Source organism: Eubalaena glacialis, chromosome 8, assembly GCF_028564815.1.
Source record: "Eubalaena glacialis isolate mEubGla1 chromosome 8, mEubGla1.1.hap2.+ XY, whole genome shotgun sequence".
Lineage (NCBI taxonomy): Eukaryota > Metazoa > Chordata > Mammalia > Artiodactyla > Balaenidae > Eubalaena > Eubalaena glacialis.
Genome location: NC_083723.1, coordinates 17,348,142 through 17,371,664, shown reverse-complemented (window position 1 = coordinate 17,371,664; position 23,523 = coordinate 17,348,142). Strand labels below are relative to the sequence as shown.

The following is a 23,523-nucleotide window of genomic DNA, read 5'->3' as shown; positions in this document are numbered from 1 at the left end:
AATAAGGCACATTTTAGGAACAGATAGCAAAGAGAGCGAATGCTCAGTATAGCAAAAAATTAAGCTTTTTTAAAAAGATATTTTATGTAATATAATGCTGTAGTCATGTCAAAATCTGAATTCTGTGATTGACTATTTCAAGCTACTTTAAATTGTATCCATAATGGAAATGGATGACGGTTATATTTGTACCACTAGATGGTGGAGTTTTCAAATTTCAGTAGTCAATTAGCTTACCCTATTTTTAAATCTTTCGGTATTTCAAATTATAATTATTTTCCTGCAGTAGAAATTAATAATTTTGTGTCAGGTTCATTTACAAATGCATAAGTTTGCTATTTTTCTAAATTACATATGAGAGGGGCTTCAGATAGCAAAAATTATTTCTGTGGCATAATACTGATTGCTAAGCATTTATTGGATGATTTTGGAGTCATACTCGTAAGTACACTTATTTCATGTAATACCTTTAAAAAAGCAGATGTTGTGTGGTTGATAATTGGTAAAAGTCATTTTTACTGTGTGCAGTGAATGGCGTGCACCTCACTCACGTAGCTCTCCATACGTCAGAATCATCCATAATCGCACATTGCTTCACCTGTAGGCGGATACTATTCCTGTAGCTATTATCAACCTGTTGATGGACTGCCAGAACCTCTGTTTCAGGGAGAGAAAGAGGAGTTGGGGTTGAAGTAAAACATTTTCTGCTGAGATTACCAGTGTAAGCAGTAGAAGTTAACAGAGTTGGAACAAGAGAATTCTCTTGACAGGTATACTTTTAGGCTGTGGTCTACGTTATTTCTAATTTTCAGATGATGTTTTCAGTTAATCTGATGATTATTCACCTTGAGGTTTGCCAACAGCAGTGCAGAGTACCATGGTACTCGTGAGGAAACCTGGGGCTTTGGAGCTGGACAAACAGATCTGGGTTGAGAGCTAGTAGCTGTGAGGCCTTGGGTGAACAATACGTTATCTTTTTTAGCCTGTTTCTTCATATAAAGAGAGGATAATGATAATCGCCACGCAAGCTTGTTGAGAAAATGAGATGATGTGGAGAGCTTATATACCTATATAAACTGAACATACCTAACAAAATGTGGCCTTTCCTGATCAATGTGGGGTTTTAAGTTATTAGGCTGTTATAATATATGGATAGCCTTTAGGGGAGACTAATGCATGTATGACTGTATTTACATGTCAATGTAAACAAATGACCCAGGCTACTGTGCATTTTAAGTTCCTTTAGCTACATTTAACCACTTCTATCTGTCCTTACCCAACATCTTGTCTTCTGTAGTAGTTAGTCCTTAGGCCTGGTATATGCTTGCTACTCTGTTTTAATTTTGTAGTTTCAGGCTTCTAGAGGTCAACAAATTAGATTATCACATTTGTCAAAAAATGAATCTAAAGTAGGAATAAGTGAGTTGTATGGGATCTGAAGAAGATGTTTGCTATGAATAAAGTATGTGGATTGTAACAGATTCCTTTGGGGTGGGGAGGCTTGGAAGTCTTTTATAAAAACATTTTGTATTCTCTTAAGAATAAAAAAAAAAAATTTAGTAAATGCATACATAAGCTTTCATCTTACAAGCAACTATCAATGGTGAAGTTGCTAAAGTAGTGTTGGTAACATTATTTAAGGTAAAATACATTGAAATTTCCAATCAGATCGTAAGGGTCTTATTTTTTTTTTTTAATCCTGTTTTCACAAATCAGATAACTATACTGAATTAAAATCCTGTTAATGAATTTATATATTTATTTACAGCTATGACTTCACGCCTATGGATTCTTCTGCAGTCTATGTGTTAAGTAGTATGGCTCGTCAGCGTCGTGCTTCTTTGTCTTGTGGAGGACCTGGAGGTCAAGACTTTGAAAGATCTGGATTCAGTAAAAACTGTGGCTCCCCGGGATCCTCACAGCTCTCTTCCAATTCCTTGTACGCTAAAGCTGTCAAAACCCACAGCTCAGGGACTGTGAGTGCCACTTCTCCTAACAAGTGCAAAAGACCAATGAATGCCTTCATGCTTTTTGCCAAAAAATACAGAGTTGAATATACTCAGATGTATCCAGGGAAAGATAACAGGTAAAAATAGTGATAATTCTGACTATAATAATTCAGTAACACTTCTGTGCAGTTCATAGGAACTGGGATAGTTAAGTTATTCTTCAATAGCTTTCATTATTGAATTCTGTTTTCCAGGTTGATTTTAAAGTAAAATGTTTAAGTGGAATTTTTAGGGTCATGTGTAACTGTTTTATAATACCTAGACAGATAATTAGGTTAGCTAAGAGGTAAGGATCTGCCTTCTAAAATATTAAATGTCACTTGCCTGTTAGAGGACACAGTTCTAACAACTGTTCCATCTTTATAGAAAAGACTAGCACCTTCTTGTGTCAGATCTCAAGGATGTACTTATTTTACAACTGTGTCATACTATGGGATGTGCAGGCATTGGCAGTTTGTAATGACTGCCAGATTTGTCAGAAGACTAAGAGGTGTCCTCAGTAGAGCCCAGGGATAAAAATTAACAGTGCTAGTCCTTCCTACTGTTTGCTTGTCCCATACCTCACCTCTTAGAATCCTCTACGGCTCACTTCCTCTCAAACCAACCACGTTCTCCACGAATTAAAATTATCTTCTCCATTCTTCCTAGTTCCCTTAACCCTTGATATTCTGAGAAAAGTCAAATGATTATGCACATAAAATAATTCAGCTTTGAATTCCGGTTTTAATGACTCATGATCTTAATTTTTTATATATATATATGAGATATAATTGACATATGACATTATATTAGTTTCAGGTGCACAACATAATGATTTGCTATTTGTATATATTAAGAAATGATCACAGCTAGTCTAATTAATATCCATCACCATACATAGTTAGGAATTTTTTTTCCTGTGATAGGAACTTTTAAGATCTACTTTCTTAGCAATTTTCAAATATACCACACAGTATTATTCACTGTACTCACCCTGCTGTACATTACAGCTCCATCACTTATAACTGGAAGTTTGTACCTGTTGACCATCTTCACCCATTTTGCCCACCCCAAATACTTCCATTTTAAAAAGAAAAGCTTCTTATACCAAGTGCATCTCTGACTTGGAAGTTGATACATATGTGAATACTTTTTAATCAATTTCGCTAGTAAATGTGTCAACCATTATATGGTACCTTTAACTCGGAGACTATAAAAACTGGTTTTTATTTTGATAAAAGAAGATGCAGTGCAATGTTGAATTGCATCGACTTACTGGATTAAAAAATATATACATTTACTACATTTTAAACTTTTTAAGGAGTAGAGCTTCTGTGGTGACTGTTCTTCTAAAGCTCAGATGCCTGTTTTCTAGCTTCCATGTCAGCCATTGTGAAATCTTTTGTATGTACTTCATGCAGTCATTCCAGACCACCTGTTTCGTATGAGTGTCATGAAATTCAGGGTTAAGGGTTAAGCTCTTCACAAAAGGGGAACAGTTTGTGTCTGCCTGTTCTGGATGAGACCATTTTAGTAGGTTTGGGAGCAAATTAATTAATAGGAAACAGCTTCAAATTTCTCTCATGATGGGTCTTACCAGTTTGAGTTTATCCAGTTTTCTTAAGTAATAAGTGTAAATGTTGCCTAAGGTTTATTTGGTGTTGTCTTTGGAGATAAGTGGTAAGTGTGCACAGTTAGTGCCACCACATTTTCACTGCGGTTGCATGAATGAAAAAAGGCTTATCGTGACTATTTGATGGGTTATGGGCACAAACAGAAAGTAAGAATACCTTTCAATACAAGGTGAATACTTTATGCTGCTGATACTAAACATTGTCTGCCTTAATAATCTTAAACATCTTTGGAAGACCGATGTACCCAATGGTAATTCAAACAAACCATTTCTTTGAAATATTTAACTTTTTTCTTCAAATGTAAGCTGTGTAAAATATCCAGTTTTTAGCCATTTTAGATATTGGCCCTCTTCCAGGAGGCTTTAATTGCCAAGATTATGATGAATGGGCCATATGACTTCAGATTTTACTGGAAATGAGTACAGTAGTCTTGACCTTTCCCCTTCTCTATGTTGGACGAGATTTTTGTCTTTCAACTTTCTATTTCTTCCTAAAGTAGCAGCACTTGACATGAGTTTTCTGAAAAATTCTTGCTTTCAACACTGTGTAAATGTTTCTTTTACAGAGCCATAAGTGTGATCCTTGGTGACAGGTGGAAGAAAATGAAGAATGAAGAGAGGAGAATGTATACATTAGAAGCAAAGGCTTTGGCTGAAGAACAAAAACGTTTAAATCCTGACTGTTGGAAAAGGAAAAGAACCAATTCAGTATGTTTCAACAAGTAGTTGCTTAAAGTGATCTTGACTTAACTCCAAAATTGTACTAGCGTATTGGAGCAGTTGCTAGAAGCTTTAAAAGGGCGTTGATGCTGTTTCTCAGCCTTCTTATCTTTCGGAACCTAAATAATGTTTGCACACCATCATATAAGGCAGGCTGCCTTTCGTCATTAGTGCCATTTACTCTTTTAGCATGGAAAGTAGGAATGTTTGCTACAGATGCTGAACTGGAAGAATCTGGAATGAGTATTTCTGGTTGGGTTGAAAGATGGGGGTTATTAACTCATTACTATCACAGGAGAAGAATTTTCTAATTTGGGGTGGTATGTCTCAACAGCCTTTCTTTTCTTAATTGGTGATGGGCTGTGGAGGTGGGGGTAAATAACCAGCCTTCATGGGGACTTCTGACATTTGCACAGAATTTCTAGGTTAAATATCTCAGCAAGGAGAAGAAATAGAAAGGCCCGGGAAGGCAAGTAAACAAGTTTGCACCATAATAATGCTGTATTGGATAGACCTGATTCTTAAAACTTTTCCATTACTAGACTAGCATCTTTTAAGTAAGTGTTTTTGATTAATTACAAGAAAACGTCACATGACCGAAAGAACAGAATGAGCTCAATTTGAAATATCATTTAAAGACAAAGGGACAGCATCAGTACTTCGCAGCAGGAGGGCTGGCCAAGGACGTTCTAATTCATTCTCTGTATTTGTCTATTTCTGTATAGTAACATGCGGTTCTCATCCGCATAAGAATTTCTTATAAAGAAGCAGTCAGCAGTCAGATTCCAGTATGAGGGTGACTGAACTAGATTTTTGAAGTTCTTTAGGATTCCATGTGGTAGGACTTTGCCTGGATCCCCTTTCATGTCCGCTCATCCTAGTCGATCTCTCTTGTCTCAGCATTTTCATAAATTTTCTGGATGCTTGGACCATCAGGTATTATCAGACTTTAAAAAATCACCACCTTTGAGAAAGCGATCTGTTTTTAATAGTATGGTTATTAACATTATATTATCCATCTTAGCTTTCATTTGTAGAATTACTATGTATTGATTTGTAAACATTCACTGAGTTATTAATTTTATCTCCACAGGGCTCACAACAACATTAAACCAGGATGCTTATGTTCTTAAGTCTGTATTTGCATAAACATTTGACTGTTGATGGAAAGACTTAAGAAGATCAAGGTCTCACCATTTGTCCTGAATCCGTGTGACCGTAAGATACTGATAGCATTGAGTCTTGAAATGATTTAATAATATGAGTGAGGATTTGCTTTCTCCATTAGAGCATTAAGTAAGCTAAAACTATCAACATTGTAAACCAAATTGCCTTATTTTCTTCCAAACTTCATATATGTCTATCAGGTAATATAGGCTTGAAAATTGATATCCTGTGGTGCTAAAGTACAGTAGAAAGAGAGGAGAAGTGTATACATGTTTTATTTTAAATTGTACAAAGGGGGAATTTAAAAATATGTAACTGCTGTTTATACATTGGCTCCTTACTGCTTATTAATCTGTGTTGTATACATAATGGAGTGAAGCAGAAGCCGGGAGTTGGCCTTTCCTTGAGCAACCACCATATGGCTTAGCATCTGTGCCAAACACGGGGGCTCCTAGTCTGGCCAGTGCCAAGAGGTTGCCGGAACGGGGGGCAGGTGGATGGTGTCAGTGTCACAGCCTGAGAGCCACCTGCCGCGGCTCCCGGAGCATGCTGAGTGGACGCGTCAGGTGGCAGCACCCACCCCTTGCTCGATGGCGACAGCCCAGGCCAAGGTAAAGTTAGTGAGTAGCATTGGGGTATAGTCACTGTAATGGTGCTGTTAACGGTTGACACCATTGTATTTTTAACTTTGTGTCCTGTATCTCCTCAGCCACATATCTTAATATCGTATTTGTCATCGTATCTCTATGGTGGGGGCAGACTTTGCACTTATGCAGTGCAACACGTGCACTTTACTTTCCTCCAGCTGTCTACAGTGAGAGCAAACACGTTGGCAATACAGCTGCTTATGCTCTGAGCTACAATCATGGCTTTTCATGTTACTCACCAAGTGGTGTTTCTGGTTAGGAATCACAGCTGTAAAACTGAATTTCAGTTCATTACACTTCTTCATGATGTTGCCCCTAAATTTTGCACACTATATTCTTGTATATTATTTCAAATAAAATGAAAAAAATTGTTTATCTCTGACTTCCGCTGATTGATCCTGACTGAACTTGACAAATGAGTCATCAGAAAAACAGGTTCAGGAGATGGAAAATACTTTAGAAGTGGCTTATGGGATTTTAAACATTAAATTTAAAAGAAAATGTTAATGACAGGGCAAGGGCAATAGAAAACTAAGGACCTAGATTACCTACTATTTATAAGAAACCTTGTAGAGTAAACGTTATTTTTAACTTGGCATCTCTGTTACAAAGTTGAACAGCCCCGAAAGTCTGTTTTTAATAAAATGACACACAAGACTGTAAAGACAGCCTTGCTCTATCTTTATTAAAGATACAGTAAGACACAGTTAAACAGCATTTAGCCCTACATCTTAGCTTTGGGATATGCCAGTGGTTCCCAAACTTTGTTGCACGTTGGAAACACTTCAGGATTTTTTTTAAAATACTAATGCCTGGCTCCTACCCCCATACGTGTCAATAAGGGGTACAAATTGGGCATCAGGGTTTTTTAAAGCTTCTACCAGTGAGTCTAATACGCAGCAAAATATGGAAACCACTGGGCTACCTACTTATCCAGTGAGGAAGGATGCCAGCTGGGGAGAAGCAGTGTACTTACTATAAGTTGGTCGAATCCCTTAAGAAGCAGTGGGGACTCTGTGATGGGAAAGAAGTTTTAGATAGCCTCACAGAAAAGCCTGAGAGGAGAGACAAGAGTTCGGTATGTTTCTGGAAAAAATCAGGTCCACACGGAAGGTGGTGATGATGAATCAGTTTTGACATTTTATGCTACTTAAGGTAGAAGGGCTTCAGAGGTAAACAGGAAAGATCAACAGGAAATACAAAAAATTCAATTACATTCTTAAAATAGTAGACGGTAGCTGTCCTTTAGAGTATGTGTTAGTTTAATTGCCAACCTTGGATGGGTTAGCACAAAATGGAGATTAAGATATACTTCACATTATTACTGAAGAGCAGACATAGCTTTTTGAAGCAGTTGGACCATTATGGGATAAACTGGTGCAAATTCTTTGCCTTCTCTGCTTTTAACTGATTGAACATAAGCTTCCAGGGCACCCCTGAAAACCAAAAGAAAACAAGGATCAGAAGATGATACAAATGAAATAAAAGAGCTTGGAGGATGCCGCCAACACCTAAAAGCAGCCCATTTCTGGAACTGCTGTGCCCAGTCGACCAGCCCTCAAACACTTGGTGGTGGTGTTCCTGTGGCTAAGGTGCAGAGCTGTGCACCGTTTTCAGCCTGCGTCGCACTTCGTGGTCTCATCACCCAATCGGAGGCTCTCTGGCGGCTAAGATTCCCAGTTTCCCTTTCGTTGTCTCTCCTACTGAAGAGACTTCTGCGGAGCCAAGTGCAGCCTGTGTGGACGCATAGAGCTCACAAGGGGGCGCCCTGCACTGTGGAGCCTGCACGGCACTGCCGGAGGCGGGGCCCTCGCTCAGCACACGCTGACACTGGCAGGGCTTTGTATTCCTGTTACCACAAGTAGGATAAATTGTTCTTAGGCTCCAATTGTTGGCCTATTAGGCGATAAGAAGGCAGTCTGAATTTAGCCAAGGGTATGATTATGATGTTCTCATGAATTAGACCCGGGGGTCAGCAAACCACCCCACAGGTCAAGTCCAGCCCTGTGCTTGTTCGTTTATGCGTATTTTTCATTATTGGTCTATTTAAGTTCCAAGTAAAACAATTTTTTGTCATAATCATGAAGTTTCACACTCGAGAGTACAGCATTTCCATAAAGATGTAAGTTAATACCATAACTCAGCTCACATGCTGTCTCAAGTCCCATCTAATATGTAATTCTTAACTGTTTGCTCCCAAACACTGAAAATATTAATCCTCTGTCAGGTTTGGTCATTATTTTCATTTAACTATAGGGGATATACTTGCCAGGAGCGTGTCCAGCTCAGTGCTCACACCACAGCGCCCTTCAACCCTGCTATCCACTGTCATGGTTTCATACACAACTGAATCTCCAATCTCTTATTTCCAGCCCTGACCTCCCTCCCAATCTCTGTGTTCTGGACATCTTTATCTGATTCCTTCCAGGTCTCCCTCAAACTCACCTGTCAGAAACCTAGGGCTGTCTAAAGCCATGGAATGTACAACACCGGGAGTGAGCCCTAGTGTAAGCTATGGACGCTGGGTGACCGTGATGTCCGTGTGGGTTCCCCAGCTATAACAAATGGGCCACTGTGGAGGAGGGGGTGTTGATAATGGGGGCGGCTGTGCAATGGGGGCAGGGGACATAGGGAAAAATCTGTGCCTTCTCAAATCTGCTGTGAACCTAAACCTGCTCTAAAAAATATCAAAAAAAGGAAAAAAACCTAGGGTAAAAAAACCCAGGCGAAGGGTAGCGTTCTGCCCCTTCCCCTATTTCAGCAAAGGACACCGTCATCTCCCCAAGGTCCGTATCTAAAATTCTCTTTTAGTCCTACACCTAACCAGTTCTCAAGTCCTTTTAACTTACCCCACACGTTACCACATCCGGTCCCTCCTCTCCCCTTAGCTTCAGTCTGAACCCTGCCATCTTGTGCCCTAATTGCTGCTCTAGCCTCGTAGGTGGTGGTCACCCTGGTGCCGTTAGCCCTGCACTAAAGGACCTGCCACACTACAGCCAGAGACGGCCGCCTGAGGTCCGTGACCTGCCGTGCCCTCTCGCCATCGGGACAATGTCTCCACTCACAACCCCACCGAACACCAGCTTCATCAACAACCTCCCCCAGCGCTGAGTGACTGCTGGGTTCCAGACCATTTGCTGTGCCCTAAAAAGACCCTCAAATCACTAGTTTCCGTTGTTTGCGTTACCGACACAGGCAGAGCAGCTCCATCCAGCTCACTGGTGACTCTCAGCCCAACCCTGAGAGACCTGGGTGCTTGTGCAAATACCACTCTGAAAGAAAGATGCCTCTGCCTAACAAGGTCGGGCTCCAGAAAGGGCTTGTTTCCCTTCAACCACACTGGCTTGTCTCATTGTTAGCGAGACAAAGCTTCCTCGTTAACCGTCCTTATCTTTGGAACGCCCCTCCCCGATTTCTTCCTTGTAGAGCTTTAACATAGGACCAGCCCAAATGCCTTGTTTTTGATAAAGCCTTTCCTAACTCTAGGCAGCATAAAGCAGAAACCACCGTGGAGTCACATAAAGTTGTGGAAAGGTCTGGGGCTTCTGCACCAGTAGTGTGGCTTAGCCGGACCCCAGCATTTGGGGACGGATCCCTGAAGGCTGGCTTCAAGTGAAGTAATACTTTACTACTCACGCTAAAGTAATCAAACTAGAAACCAGCTCTGCGGGGGCCTGGCAGGCTCTTAGTTCAGAAGCACCGCTGGTACCTCAGGCTCTGCCCACCGCCCCCCACCCCCACCCCGACCTAGCTGTGTGATCTGGGCTACATTTTGAGCCTATTTGCTCATCCGCAAAGTGGGAAGAATACCTACATGATTTAGTTATGAGAGTTAAAGGATCGTACTGTGAAGAACCTGGCTCTCTTTCAAGTACATCTATGAACCTATGAAGCACTCAAATACGGTTTTCCCCACCGCGCTTCTGATGGCCTCAGATTCTCCATGTAAGGAGCAAGTTGTTTACACTTCTACCGTGCATGACCACATTGCCATGTAAGGATCTGTGTGTGTGTTGGTTAGTTTCCCTCTTAATATGTAACAACTTTGAGGCTTGGGGCTGTTTTCTGCATTTATGTAGCCCCAGGACCTAAGTGCTTGCCAAATGCAGGGTGAATGAATTAAAAAAGTGAATTAGATACAGGAAGACAGAAAACTGTAATGAAAAAGACAAAAACAATGAAGAAAGTAAATAAAAGAGAAGCATGAGTGCAGGGATCCTCAAAAGTACAGGCAAGCAAAATGGAATTTAATGCCCTTAAAGAACAATGTCCTTGAGATGCCTTATTCGTGTCAGGGCTGAGCCTTAGATGAAGCTGTTTCTCTGTGAAAAAACTTGTTTCTTTTAGTAATGCTATTCAAGTTGCTATGGCATCCTGGGCAAACGCCCCACTCCCAACATGTAGTCCCTGCAGATTCACACACAGTAGAGAAACCCCCAAAGGCTCCAACTGTCTTCAAGACAATGGTGATGTATCAGTCTAAGAAATTAATGCACTGAAATTCACAGAAACTGTAATTGTTCTGCAATGAATGGGTTAGAGTCATTTTTATCTAATCAATGGACAAAAATCCACTTAGCAGTTTCATCTGCTTTCAAAAGGATAAGATATTACATAAAACTAGACAATATGTGGAAGAAAGTTCAGAAATGAGTTTGGTTAGTGTTTTCAGTCTTCATCAAAAACACCATCAGAACTACGGAGAGAAAAAAGATTAAAGCTGCCCTCCCACGTAAAATCAGAGCAAGATTTTCAAGCAATTATTACATTACTTCATTTGCTTGAGCAAAACATCAGCTTCTTGGAAGTCGGGCCAAGCATTATGTAAGAGTCTCAACTCCGGTTTGCATCCAAAATAGGAAGATTATTAAAGTTACCCTTATTGAAAAAAGAAATTAGTATAGGAATTGTGCAATTAGTAGAGGGAGGGTTTGTGGTAACATGGCAACACTGCCCAATGTGATATGAACTAACCAAGTGGAGGATTTTACGGAACACACAAAATTGATTTTTGTCAGGCAGGACCTATCAGTGTGCTTAGTACTGAGATAGCTAAATGACTTTAAAAACTACCATGTGCCTTCGCAGGCCTTCCCCTGACTCCATCCTCCCCTGGGTCTCACCTCAGGCACCCAGTTCCCAGAACTGGAAGGGATCTCGCGCCATAGGAACACCAGCTCCTATGAGACCAAACTTCACCCTCCAACAACAGGGATCCCGTGGTTCCGCAGAAGTGGAGGAGCTGAGGGAATGGTTCCCAGCCTGTGGGCCCCGGACGCCCAGAGGAGGGCAAGGGGTCCAAGGATGCACGGGGCACTGAGAACTGTCTGACGATTGTATAGATGAAAAGTACCAATAAGCAAATAAAGTCTGTAAACAGTTTTGACACCATAAAGGTGGTCCCCTACTGAGACTCAGGAAAAACAAAGGAGAAGCGGCCACAGTCAGAAGAGTTGCTGTCCCACTGCCAATATCAAGAGTTGGTGCGTATGCGGCCAGTCCTACCTCTTCTTCAGAACTTGAGAAATCTTTCCATCACAACCTGAGTCTTCATCTTTGCCGAGAACGTATTCAATACCTGCAGACCCCCAGGAGCTCCCCAGGCTGCCGCCCCACCCCCGAGGGCGCACATCCCTGCCTGGCAGGGGCCGGGAGGTACCATCTTCCCCACTTACCCCACTCGGCCCCAGGAGTCACTGATCACTCCACTTTTAAAATTAACTTGACTAGGATCCATTCAAGCTCTAGAGAAATGTCTGGTGTCAAAAGGAAGCAGAAAGGAAGGCAGAAGAGAGGTCATTGCTTGCCATTTGTTCCGCAGCAGTGGCTGCTATACCCTCGATCTGCCCTACTTCTGACAACTTAACACACTGCGCCGGGAGGAGATGAGTCTACAAGGTTTGCCCCCAAAGCTAAAACAAATTTACTGACATTTAAAGGGCAATACTCACCCTGGGTTTATCTACAGGGGCAAGAAATTCATCCAGTGGTGCTTCAGTATGCAGGGAGAAAATCAGTTTTGCAGTAACAGGTAAGAAAGCACGTTCTCTAGCACAAAGCTTCCTGCTTTGCCAGCAGCCTGGGCTGGAGCAGGAGCACGGTGTTTTGGAGTCCCCCGAGGAGGGCTCCATGCCCTGCTCAGCACCGAAGGCTCTGGTATCAGCCATGTGTGGCGTGATGGGCAGGCCTTATTCAAAAAGCTTGACAGCATTTCTGAGCATGGTTTTCGGTTGCTAAATATAGGGTCAGCAACAGCATTGCTGATGAAATCACTCGGGAGACATTTTTAAAATGAAGCAAAAGGAAGCAGATTTGTGATGTGCCCACAGCAGGACAACTGTCGTAGATGAGCTCAGTCCAACTCGTTAAGAGGACGAAGATGCACCCTGTCCCATCAACTGAGCCCTGCGCGCTCTGGCACTAGCCAGTGGGCTGCAGCTGAGCGAGTCGACGGGACTCGGGGAGGGCACCGCAAAGCCCCACACCGGCCCCGGCAGAGTCCCCCGTCCACACCTGGGGCCTCTTCTGAGGGCAGTTTAACCAGACGCCGCACTGACGGTGACAGCTTCACCGCGCGTCCCGCCCCGCTCCTTGCTCAGATACTCAGAGCTGAGAGGACAAGCGGCCAGCACGGAAGAAGAGCAGGGGCGCGGGCCACCCTCCTCTTTATCCACTGGCAGGGCCGGGCGCTCCCCTGGGCGCCGGTCGCCACACTTGAGGACTCGGCGCCGCTCCCGGATCTGGCGGGCTGAGGTTTCCTCCACGACCCCCACGGCTTCCTTTCTCGGCGGCAGGGGGCGTGGAGGGGGGTGGTCTCGCACTGGGCGACTAGCCTCAGCCCCGGCTGTGCTGCGGAGCCGCCCGGGCCGCTTTAAGAAATCCGGATGCTGGCTCCCAGCCCTGGAGATTCCGAGGCAGTCAGAGTGTGGCCTTGACACCTGGATTTTTCAAAGCTCCGTAAATGACTCTTGGGTGCAAACAGAGCGGAGAACCACTTCAGCACACGAGCCCCAGGCTGGCTCTGGAGAACCCAACTCATCCCCTGCTCTTAGGCTCAAGCGAAGGCTGGTTTGGTGCCCTGGTCCCCAGGCTAAGAGCATTAGGGTCCCCTGGAAGAGCTGAGAATGGCTTCCAAAGTGATTTAAGAGGTACAACTGCCTGGCTTTGGAGAATGAGGGTGACAGAGGAGTTGAATGATGGCTTCAAGGTTTTCTAGCTTGGCTGGATATAGGTGACAGGGACACCCCAACCAAGACAGGGAGTCTACATCGACAGAGGAATGGATAAAGAAGATGTGGTACATATATACAATGGAATATTACTCAGCCATTAAAAAGAATGAAATAATGCAATTTACAGCAACATGGATGGACCCAGAGATTGTCATACTGAGTGAAGTAAATCAGACAGAGAAAGAGAAATATTGTATGATATCCCTTATATGCAGAATCTAAAAAAATGATACAAATGAACTTATTTACAAAACAGAAGCAGACTCACAGACTTAGAGAATGAACTTATGGTTACAGGGCTGGCAGGGGAAGGATGGGGGGAAGGGATAGTTAGGGAGTTTGGGATCGACATGTACACACTGCTATATTCAAAATGGATAACCAACAAGGACCTACTGTACAGCACAGGGAACTCTGCTCAATGTTATGTGGCAGGCTGGATGGGAGGGGAGTTTGGGGGAGAATGGATACACGTATATGTATGGCTGAGTCCCTTTGCTGTGCACCTGAAACTATCACAACATTGTTAATAGGCTATACTCCAATATAAAATAAAAAGTTTACCAAAAAAAAGAAAAAGACAGTGAGTCTAAGAGAATGAGCACGTTTGAAAGGAAAGATGATTTACTTTCAGCATTTTGGGGTTGAGATTTCTGTGGGACTTTGAGTGATGACATGTGACAGCAAGTTTGCTGGCCTGAGGCCCTGGGCAACCAAGATGAACCACAGACCCGAAGCCACAGGACAGAAGAGGTCACTAGAGTCACGGGTCTGGGTGAGCTCACCTGGGAACCAAAGTACAGATCGAACGTGAAGGGAAAAGAGCCAGGAAAACACTGTGGGAAATGATGGCCTTTAAGGAGTGGACAGAAGAAGACAGTTCAGCAAACGAGACTGAGGGAAAATATGGCCACAGAGGTGAGAACAGAAACAGATGACTGAGGTGTCATGGAAGATCCAAGAAGGCAGGGCCTGTCTTGGTTTGCTTTGTGTCCTCAGGGCCTGGCACATGGTGAGTATCAATAAAAATAAGTGGAATCGGTCAGTTGATGAGCAGTGTCAAGAAGGAAGTGGTGGTCACTTCTAGCTAAAGCTGCAGAGTGATAAAGTGAGAACAGAAACATCTGCATTTGGTGGCTAAGAGGTCTCTGGAGATTTTGGTGAGGGAAATTTCAAAGGAGAGTGCTGATGGAAGAGCGATGCTTAGTAAGTCGTATGTGACAGTGCGAGCATCCCACCCTGGGCATGGCGGGGGTGTACGCGGCGGGGGGTGGGGTGGGGGTGGGTATGTCTGCACGTGTGCGCACACGTGCATAAATACACCTGACAGGCACTAGGCTGCTGGGTGTCCTTGTTTTCTACTAATAACAGTATCACGTTTACTCCCATCTGTGTTCCACGACTTCAGTAACTGCCCCACGTGGAAATGAAGCAGAAAATGGAGCCAAGGCAAGGAGTCGTTCATAGTTGAGGTTGGTTTTCAAAACAGAAGTGCATGGTTCTTAGGGCTGCATCAGGCACGGGACAGCACAAGAGGGGATGTGAAGGACACGGAAAGCAAAACCTGACGTGCCCCCCAGCAACGCGCCCGCCCCGGCGGCACTCCAGCAGGTGGGGGCCTGCCCCGGGGAGCACAACGTGGGCACGCCCGCCCGGGCCCTCTCCTTCCTCCTCCCCGCATCCCCCAGGCCCTGGGTGCGCGGCTGCCCCTGCAGCGCACGGCCCTACCTGATGAGGAGGAGCCTGTCCTTTTCAGAGGGGTGGTCATCCAGCCACTGGGAGAAGCGTGCGTGGGACCACTCGGCTCTCTGCAGGGTGGAAACACAATCAGAGGAGAGAGGGTGAATCCCATCCTGCGACAGCACGTGCAGGTTCAGGAGGATCGCAGGGATTCCCGGGGTCAAACACCTGCCCAAAGGCAGGCGGCACAGCCCTCGGTGCACCTTCCTGACTCCCAAAGAGGCTTTTGGGTTTGCCAATTGAAGGTGGGTCAGAAAAGTAAACGGGACCTCCGTCAAAAAAGCTTTATGAACATAAATTACTTGTGTCACTATTATTTAAAGGGCTAATTCTAGATGCAGCAGGCAATTTTTACACTGCTGAGAAAGTAGGGGCTGGGCAGTGGGAATCTTTCTTCCTTCCTTAGGCATTTGCTGCCAAGACAGGAATCCGTGATTACATAAGGTAGGAGAAGGCCGGGCACCTTCAGTTGGGGGAAGGGGCGGCAGCGGCGCATTCTTCACTTCCTTACCTGGAAGGGGGATCTCAGCTCAGGGGGTGCTCTTGTGAACAAAAACTGAATAATGATGCTGAATGGAATAATGTCCCCCAGTGCAGGGCTACTGGCCACGTGTTCACTTGTCTGGAAGAGCAGTGGTCTGAAAGAGGGAAACGCAGAAGTTATTTAATGCTATTCGATACAGAAAGAGGTGACTTGGTAGAAGAATCATAATAGCATATTAGTAGAATATAACTGCACAGTAGCGTAATAGCATAATACGCAGTAGAAGAATGAATAACAGCAGTCTTCCTACACTGGCTAATTCCTAACCATTTCTTAACCCCCTGTTTAGCCCGGAGACACACACACACACCCCCACACACTCTGGCAGGTGGACCTGCCCTTCAGCTCCTTCCTTGACCCCCAGCTCACTGCCTTAGGGTCTGACTTTACTTCAAGGTGACTCAGCAAAATCCCCTCTTAGAGCTCATCTGATGAACAGGCTAAAATCAAAGCACTTAGTTGAAGCTGTCAAGTAGCTATAACTAATAGGTTTGGTCAAAATTTTCAGATTTTATATAAAATCCTTCCTTGGGCTATAGTCTAATGTGGGTAAATTCAACCATTTTCTATACAACTTTTCAAAGGGCAATTACGTCCTTGTATATACGAAATTATTACCTCACTGACCATCCCTCCTCCCTTCTGACACACTGTGTGTCTGGGCGTCACCATCCACGAAAGGCCTCCCTCATTTTACTGTGCTTCACAGATTTGGTGTTTTTTTTAACAAACTGAAGGTTTGTGGCAACCCTGTGTTGTTAGATGATGGTTAGCATTTTTTAGCAATAAAGTATTTTTAATTAAGATAGGTACAATTTTTTTAGACATAATGCTACTACATACTTAATAAACTATAGTATAAACATAACTTTTATATGCACTGGGAAACCAAACAATTTGTGTGACTGGCTTTACTGTGAGAGTTGCTTTATGGCAGTTGTGTGGAACCGAACCTGTAATATCTCCGGGGTACACCTGCATTTTACAGGAGCCTGCAGGAAAATCTATCCCGTTACCAACCACCTACCCCCTTGTCAAAGGCTGGCAAAAATAATTTGAAACTTGTATTGACTCTTCCTTGGCTTTGGGCTCTGATGGATAAGAGTTAATTAAAGGCCAAGCTGTAGAGGCGGAACCTCAAGAGGAAAGATGGCAGCAACCTCCCCTGACTGAGCAGCGATTCTGAAGCACGTAAAACAGCTCTGCACCTGGGCTCCTGCTTCACCCCCCTTATTTACTCCAATCTACAGCTGAAGGCCTGAACGAACCAGAGACACGAGCTGCTTTACCACACTGATGATACACTCAAGAGTCAGCAGTGCTCTCAAAAGACAGTTGGTTCTGGTTGGATCCCGAATATATTGGAAAAAAATGTCTTTATATTAACTCTTCTATAAAATTTATCCCTGGTAGGGATTTTTCTAATTTCAACTGTTTTGTAAAACAACATTATTCTATAATTTGTTGTCTTTAACTACTGTGGAAACTTTTTAGTTCATCTGTGTTGCCTGTCACCAGACTTCCACGAAGCTCTGAACCAGGTCCTCCGCGGGAGCAGGGCTAGGGTCTTCCCACAGCTGTGGGCGGTACACTTGCCTTGAACACTTTCAAGGGCACTCATCTCACAGAGCTCCACACTGCAGAGCTTTAGGCAATGAGTCCAGCACCTACGCGGGTATGAAAACGTTGCTGAGGGAATTCTGGTTTTCCTGGAGGCATCCCTGTTTAAGTCCTTCTCTGTGTGTCGAAGACCCTGTCTCCATCTAGGCGAAGCTCCTAGTTTTAACAGCAGCAGCAATAGCTACCACACAGAACACTTATTTAAAGCTTTAGAAACGTGAACTCATTTATTCCTCCAAACAACCCTATGAGGTAGGCACTGTTACATCCCCATTTTACAGATAGGTAAACTGAGAGGAAGAGAAATCAAGTAAAAGCTAGGAAAGGGCAGAACATGGACTCAAACCTGTGCAGCCTGGCTCTTCATTTTGCCAGGCAGCCTCTTTTAGGATATCAACTGTGGCGACTACTCATCATGTTTTTAGAACAGATAGACTTATTCTCAGAGAGAAACAAAGACCCCTGGAGAAAGTACAACTTCAAACTGTTAACAACTCCTATATGGTAACCTGAGCAAAGTAATGTTTCCAGGACACCGTTTGAAGGCCATGCAGTTATTATCTCTTTAGGTATCCCCAAATTCTCTCCATGGGTCAAGGACCTCCAGTCACCCACATAATTGAACCATATCATCACAGTCTCTCTTGGAATTATTTTCACCCGGCATGACCTGAAGTTCTTGGGGGGTGGCGGGGGCGGCGATGAGTGCTACGGTCTCAGAGGCCTCTGGAAGCTGACTCTGGGTGGGAGGGGAGGAAACTGCGCCCCAGCTCCACTTCCCGTAGCCTGGAGAACCCTTGTCCCGGCAGGGGAAGCTGAAACATCTCACAGCCCAAGGTCACCGGGTGCTGAGCAGCTGACATTCCCAGACTCAAAGTCAGCCTGGGGCCAAGCGCGTGTTTGAGCTGTAACAGGGCAAAGAGCCAGTGGGGAGGCGGCTCCTCCACTGGGTCACGGGCTCATCCTGCAGGTCTGGCACTCCTGAAAGGCCACCCTGAGGATGTGGGCAGACAGGGGAGCTTGTGCCTTCACTTCTCTCCCGGCTGCCCCTGGTCTGGTGAGAGTCCTCCCCTGCCCCAGTAAAGCCCAATCTTTGCCTACAGCACGTGACATGGTAGGATTCATCCTGAACCCTAGCTCATGACATGAGGAGACCCGGGGTGGGAGAGGCCAGTCCTGTATGACAGTCCTCCACTTACTGAAGGGCAGCCACATGGAATCCTTTCTGCCTCTATGACAAAAAAGATGACCAAGAATTTTGGTCCCCACTCTCTCTCAGTGCTCCCTATATGAAGTCCCACGTACAAATGCTTTAGAATTAAGTACTAAGAAACACTGAACTTTTTCCTAAGAATTGATATACTTCCTTCCTCCCGAAAGTGAGAATTACATAGCTGATTCTGTTCCTCTTTTATCTTTGGCTTCAGGAAGTTTAAAGTCAAATTTGAAACTTATCTACCACAATTAAATTAGTTTTATGGTTTGATTATTTGTGTTTTTCTTTGTTTTCCGTCTATATTCTTGATGCAAACTGCAAACAATCCAAGGGTAGGAAGGGAAGAAGGATGGGAAGGGGAGAGGGAGGGAGGAACGATCGGTAACGTGCCACAGCCGGCAGCCCAGCCGAGCCACACACGAGGCTGCTGACTGCAACACCTGCATAGGGCAGGCCTGAGAGAAACCAGCTCATTTTGAAACAGCATCTTCTGGTCAATCACCTGTCCCTTTGGACCTCTGAGTCACAGCTGTTATTTTTCTGCCAAGACCAAATCTTCCACTCTAGCCACTAACAGGACTGCCAAAAAAGCCATGGAAAGCACAACTGGATTTGATTCCGTATTATGCATCACTGACATAATTACCTGTAATCACTGAATGCAGACATTTTGTTTCTGGTGCTTGTTTTAAGAAGCTGAAAGAACACAGAATGAGAACCTCCCTTCTCCCTGATTCCAGGTGGAATCTGAAATACCGGCAAGTTCAAAAAATACATCACCATCTGAGGTGATAAAAGGAACAAAAGGAAATTAATTAAGGTGTTAAAAAACGCAGATTCCCCAAATGCCACAAAATCACTCTTAGAGAAAATACTCTAAGTAGCAGTGTTTTCAAGGTTAAACTTTACAGGCAGCTGGTATTTTTTTTTTTTAATTTATTTAATTAATTAATTTATTTTTGGCTGCGATGGGTCTTTGTTGGTACGCCCGGGCTTTCTCTAGTTGCGGCGAACAGGGGCTACTCTTCGTTGCAGTTTGCGGGCTTCTCATTGCGGTGGCTTCTCTTGTTGCGGAGCACAGGCTCTAGGCGCGGCTTCAGTAGTTGTGGCTCGCGGGCTCTAAGCGCAGGCTCAGTAGTTGTGGCGCACGGGGCTTAGTTGCTCCGCGGCATGTGGGATCTTCCCGGACCAGGGCTCGAACCCGTGTCCCATGCATTAGCAGGCGGATTCTTAACCACCGCGCCACCAGGGAAGTCCCCAGCTGGTAGTCTTAATTAATCAAGTATTAGGTCCCATTAGAAAAAAATTATACTTCTAGTAGAAGATCTCCACATTTAAGTGATCCATAGCTGTGTAGCTGTCAGTCTTCTGTTAAGGCCAATTACAGAGCAGAACAAAACTCGAGTCCTGCTGTCCCGCGTCCACAGCCAGCATCCGGGGGTCCTGGGCTGCCTGCTGCCACCCGCACTGCAAAGCTCCTTTTGGTGAGGGCAGCCCAGACCACCGAGAATGTGCACTGAGACGCGGAATCAGCAGAGAAATGAGCGGGGCAGGAGGGAGGCCACGGGACTCCTCCCTGCACTGGACACAGTGAGGGCTTCGGAGAGATGGGAAGAGGCCCAGATACGGTGGCAGGAGGGACTGTGTGTGTCCCAGGAGAGAACGGAGCAGGAGGCTGATGACTGGGGGTGAGTCCGGGCTCAGAGCAGAGAGGTGAGAGGCCCCCCGGGTTCCTGTCTTGGAGTCTAAGGCTGTCAGTCTCAGGGGACCAGGACAGAAAGGAGGCAGGGGTTTCAGGCAGACGTTTTCTGAGAATAAAAGCACACATTTGGTTCAAGGTTCCTGCAGCATCTCCTGGAAGGCTGTCTGCAGCGGAAGATGGGAGATGCGGCATTTCAGAGCAGGAGGTCACCGCCAAAGTGGGGAGTTTAGATTCTCTTTAACACTCTCTGACTTCTCCTGGATGAATCATATAAGCGTGCACATGTTGCTCTAGGACCCTTTGGAGTGCAAACAAGCGGGGACTTCTGGGATAAGACGTGGGGCTCGGTGGTTGCGAGCACAGGCAGTCCTGGGTCTGAAATGCAGCCCTACAGCTCACACACAGTTCTCACACGTGCAGCCCCGAAAGCTTACACCCCTCAGCCTTGACTGCTGCCTGGGGGTCGTCCCTAACTCTCATCTATTGTGGGAGGGCGGAAGGAGAAAGTACCAGGACAACGCTCAGCACAGGCTTAGCTTATAATAATCAAATAATGACTGTTAGAATAAAAACGACAATAAATGAACTATCCAGCCCTCCACATTTACCCGGGTGCTCCCAGCACTGCCAAAGTACTGGCAGACAGCAAAGCGAACCAAGCCCCAGATGTGGCTGCCTTCTGTCTTCAACGCTGACGTCAGAAACTTGGAATTAAGAATCCAGAAACCTTGGGGAAATCGTGATTGCAGAGGATGGACTGAGTGGAAAGAAGGAACAGAACACATCTGGGGGTCCTGGGGCTGGAAGTGCTCGTCACGGAGGCTGCAGAGACGGCCACCGTCAGGTCTGCAGACCTGCAGGCAGGGACCTGCGCGGAACCTCAAGAGGCAGTTGATCACGGAGGTAACTGTAGACACAGGAATCCTCACCACTCCTCCAACTGAAAACTGCTGATGTGAACACTACGCTCTATAGTTACTAATGGTCTTCCTTCTCCGGGCCCCTCACGCTAACAGATCCATCCGAACAGCCCCTGTCTCCTGACAGCTCTCAGTGCTCTTCCACTAAACCCAAGGAAGCTTCCAGCAGAGCAGGCTGTGGATATAATTCAGGGACCAGGCTGTTCCCTGGGAGCGGACCTGCCTGAAGGCAGGGTCTGTGTCCCGGGCGGTGAGGGGCCTGTGGCTCTCTCTGTCCTTTGTCTCACAACGATCTGCACTGACAGGCCCCTGGCCAGGTGGAGCAAAGGTAACCTCCCTCACGGACACCTCTTGGGGGACACCGTCATGCTGCGGAGGGCTGGACAGGAACAGGGCCTCGTGGGTCTTGTGTACAAAAACAAACCACCCAGGGGCAAGTCCCTAATGTTGGCAGCTTTCTGAGGCAGCATTCTCTCCGGGGTAAAAGATTGCCGCTGCCTGAGAAACTCTCATGTAGACAGTAAAAGGTAAATGCCTGCAAGAGGCTTGCCAGCCTAATTAAAGAGTCCACTGACATTACGTCCAAGAGAAGTGCCCTGTGGCGGGTGGCTGCCTGATGAGAGGAGGGTGCGCCTGCCAAGGCCGGGGCGTCTGGGGAGGGGGGAGGGGAGGCTGCACCGGGGTCTGGGCTGGAGACGTCCTGCCTGGCACCGTCACCCTCCCTTGCACTGGGCCTGCTGCCCCCTTCTGCAGCCCCTGCCTCTAAACCTGCTGGGCTTTTGGTTGTTTGGCTGCCTGTTTTTCTTGCCCCCCGACCCTTACTGTATAACGTTTTAGTATATTTTATATTATTTTTAGGCTCCCTTATTATTTTTAAATGGATGAAACACTGCAAGAGGGATTGTTAAATATATTTGTTGACTTTTCTAACTACAAATATAAAACAACCAAAGCAAAAAACTTGAAAAATATAGGAAACCTCTAAAGGAAAAATCACTAGTAACAATGCTACTCTCCCAAGGTAACATTTTGATGTTTATCCTTGATTTTTCCTCTCCAAACACACATGCTATTATTTCAAAAATAGTAGGGATCCATACCACATATACTGTTTAGTAGCCTTTTTCATTTCGTGATGCATTAGGAAGTACTTTTCATATTCTTAGATATTAACTAACAACATAACTTGTTAACGGCTGCATATATTTGATCCTATGAATGTGGCATATTTTATTTAGCCAATCTCCTACTGACTGCCACTGAGCTGGTGCTGATGTGACTCGGAACCTTTAGGGAGGAGACCCATGAACAAGAGCCCAGGTCAATTACGTACACGACCACTGGACGACACCTTTTCCTTGACACAGCACACAGCACAGACGGCAGGGTTAACAAGAATGGGCCCTGCCACTGCAACTGCTCAGGACTAATTTTAGAGAAGAGACAGATGTCTTAACAAGTTTTTGCAGGGAGCAAATGAAGTGCCTAGAACTGGGTTACGAGAATAAAGACAACTCTGTATTGACTCACTCCTCTCTAGGAAGGGACTCTGTAGGACCTCCACATGGGGAAGCTGTCCTAAGTCAATCACGACAACTGCAGAGAAGCTGGCGGAGCCGGGGCCTTTCCTGGCCATGTATACAGGCAGAGGCAGGGGGCACTGACATCCCTTTTCTCCAAAGATGGGACCTGAAACCTTCTTTTCAGACTAGGGCTAGATTTGAACCCCAGAATATACTACGCTTTCATTTTATTTCCTGATCCACTTAATCTTAAAATCTTTATCAAATGGTGTCCAAGACCTCTCAAACAACTGAGAAAGCTCTAGGATCAATCAGAGATTTCTGTACATTCAATATATCTTTAGGAATATGCTGATAGGTATAAATCTCTGTTAGAATTTTTCACCGAATTCAAGATATGGAGAAGTCTTCATAGGCAAAGCACAATTACTCTTATTATGTATGTGCCAAGGCCTTAGGAGCTGAGGGGTGTGCGGGAGGAAGCTCAGGGTTACCAGAATCCCAGGAGAAAAGGGCATAAATCTTTATAGATGGAGAAAGGGACAAAACTCTGCCCCTATCACTAGAGCAGCTGAAGTTCAACAATAGAGGGCCCTGTGAAAAAGGTGAGAAACCATGGGATGCAAAACATTAGTGGGTCATGAAACCAATTAAATGGGTTAAAATAACCAACCAAATGAAAAAGAAATGTCAGAGAATATCACATGAAGTGAGAGTAATTAGTGTTTCATGGCACACGTGTGTGTGCATGTGTGTGTGCCTGGGTTTGAGTGTACTTGCATGTAAGTATATGCCAGATGGTAACATAAAATCTCTCTTAATGTGAGTCAGGGTGAAACTCTGGAAACACATCTAAGATTGACCATTGCCC

General features: G+C 44.9%; 2 protein-coding genes across 7 annotated transcripts in view; one reads left to right on the top strand and one right to left on the bottom strand.

The window, feature by feature from the left end:
- The window catches only part of HBP1 (HMG-box transcription factor 1), a 30,680-nt gene extending 24,152 nt beyond the window's left edge, over positions 1-6,528 (top strand). For all 6 annotated transcript variants that reach the window (XM_061198425.1, XM_061198427.1, XM_061198429.1 and 3 more), the window contains 3 exons: positions 1,769-2,086; positions 4,188-4,329; positions 5,435-6,528. In XM_061198425.1, the coding sequence (XP_061054408.1) occupies positions 1,769-2,086; positions 4,188-4,329; positions 5,435-5,452 (478 nt within the window). In that variant the 3' untranslated portion in view covers positions 5,453-6,528. The remainder of the gene's footprint in view (positions 1-1,768; positions 2,087-4,187; positions 4,330-5,434) is intronic.
- Positions 6,529-6,862: 334 nt separating this feature from the next.
- The window catches only part of COG5 (component of oligomeric golgi complex 5), a 290,399-nt gene continuing 273,738 nt past the window's right edge, over positions 6,863-23,523 (bottom strand). Inside the window, exons 20-22 of the mRNA XM_061198423.1 lie at positions 15,639-15,765; positions 15,116-15,195; positions 6,863-7,591 (exon numbers count right to left, since the gene is read on the bottom strand). Coding sequence (XP_061054406.1) covers positions 7,477-7,591; positions 15,116-15,195; positions 15,639-15,765 — 322 coding nt within the window. The 3' untranslated portion in view covers positions 6,863-7,476. The remainder of the gene's footprint in view (positions 7,592-15,115; positions 15,196-15,638; positions 15,766-23,523) is intronic.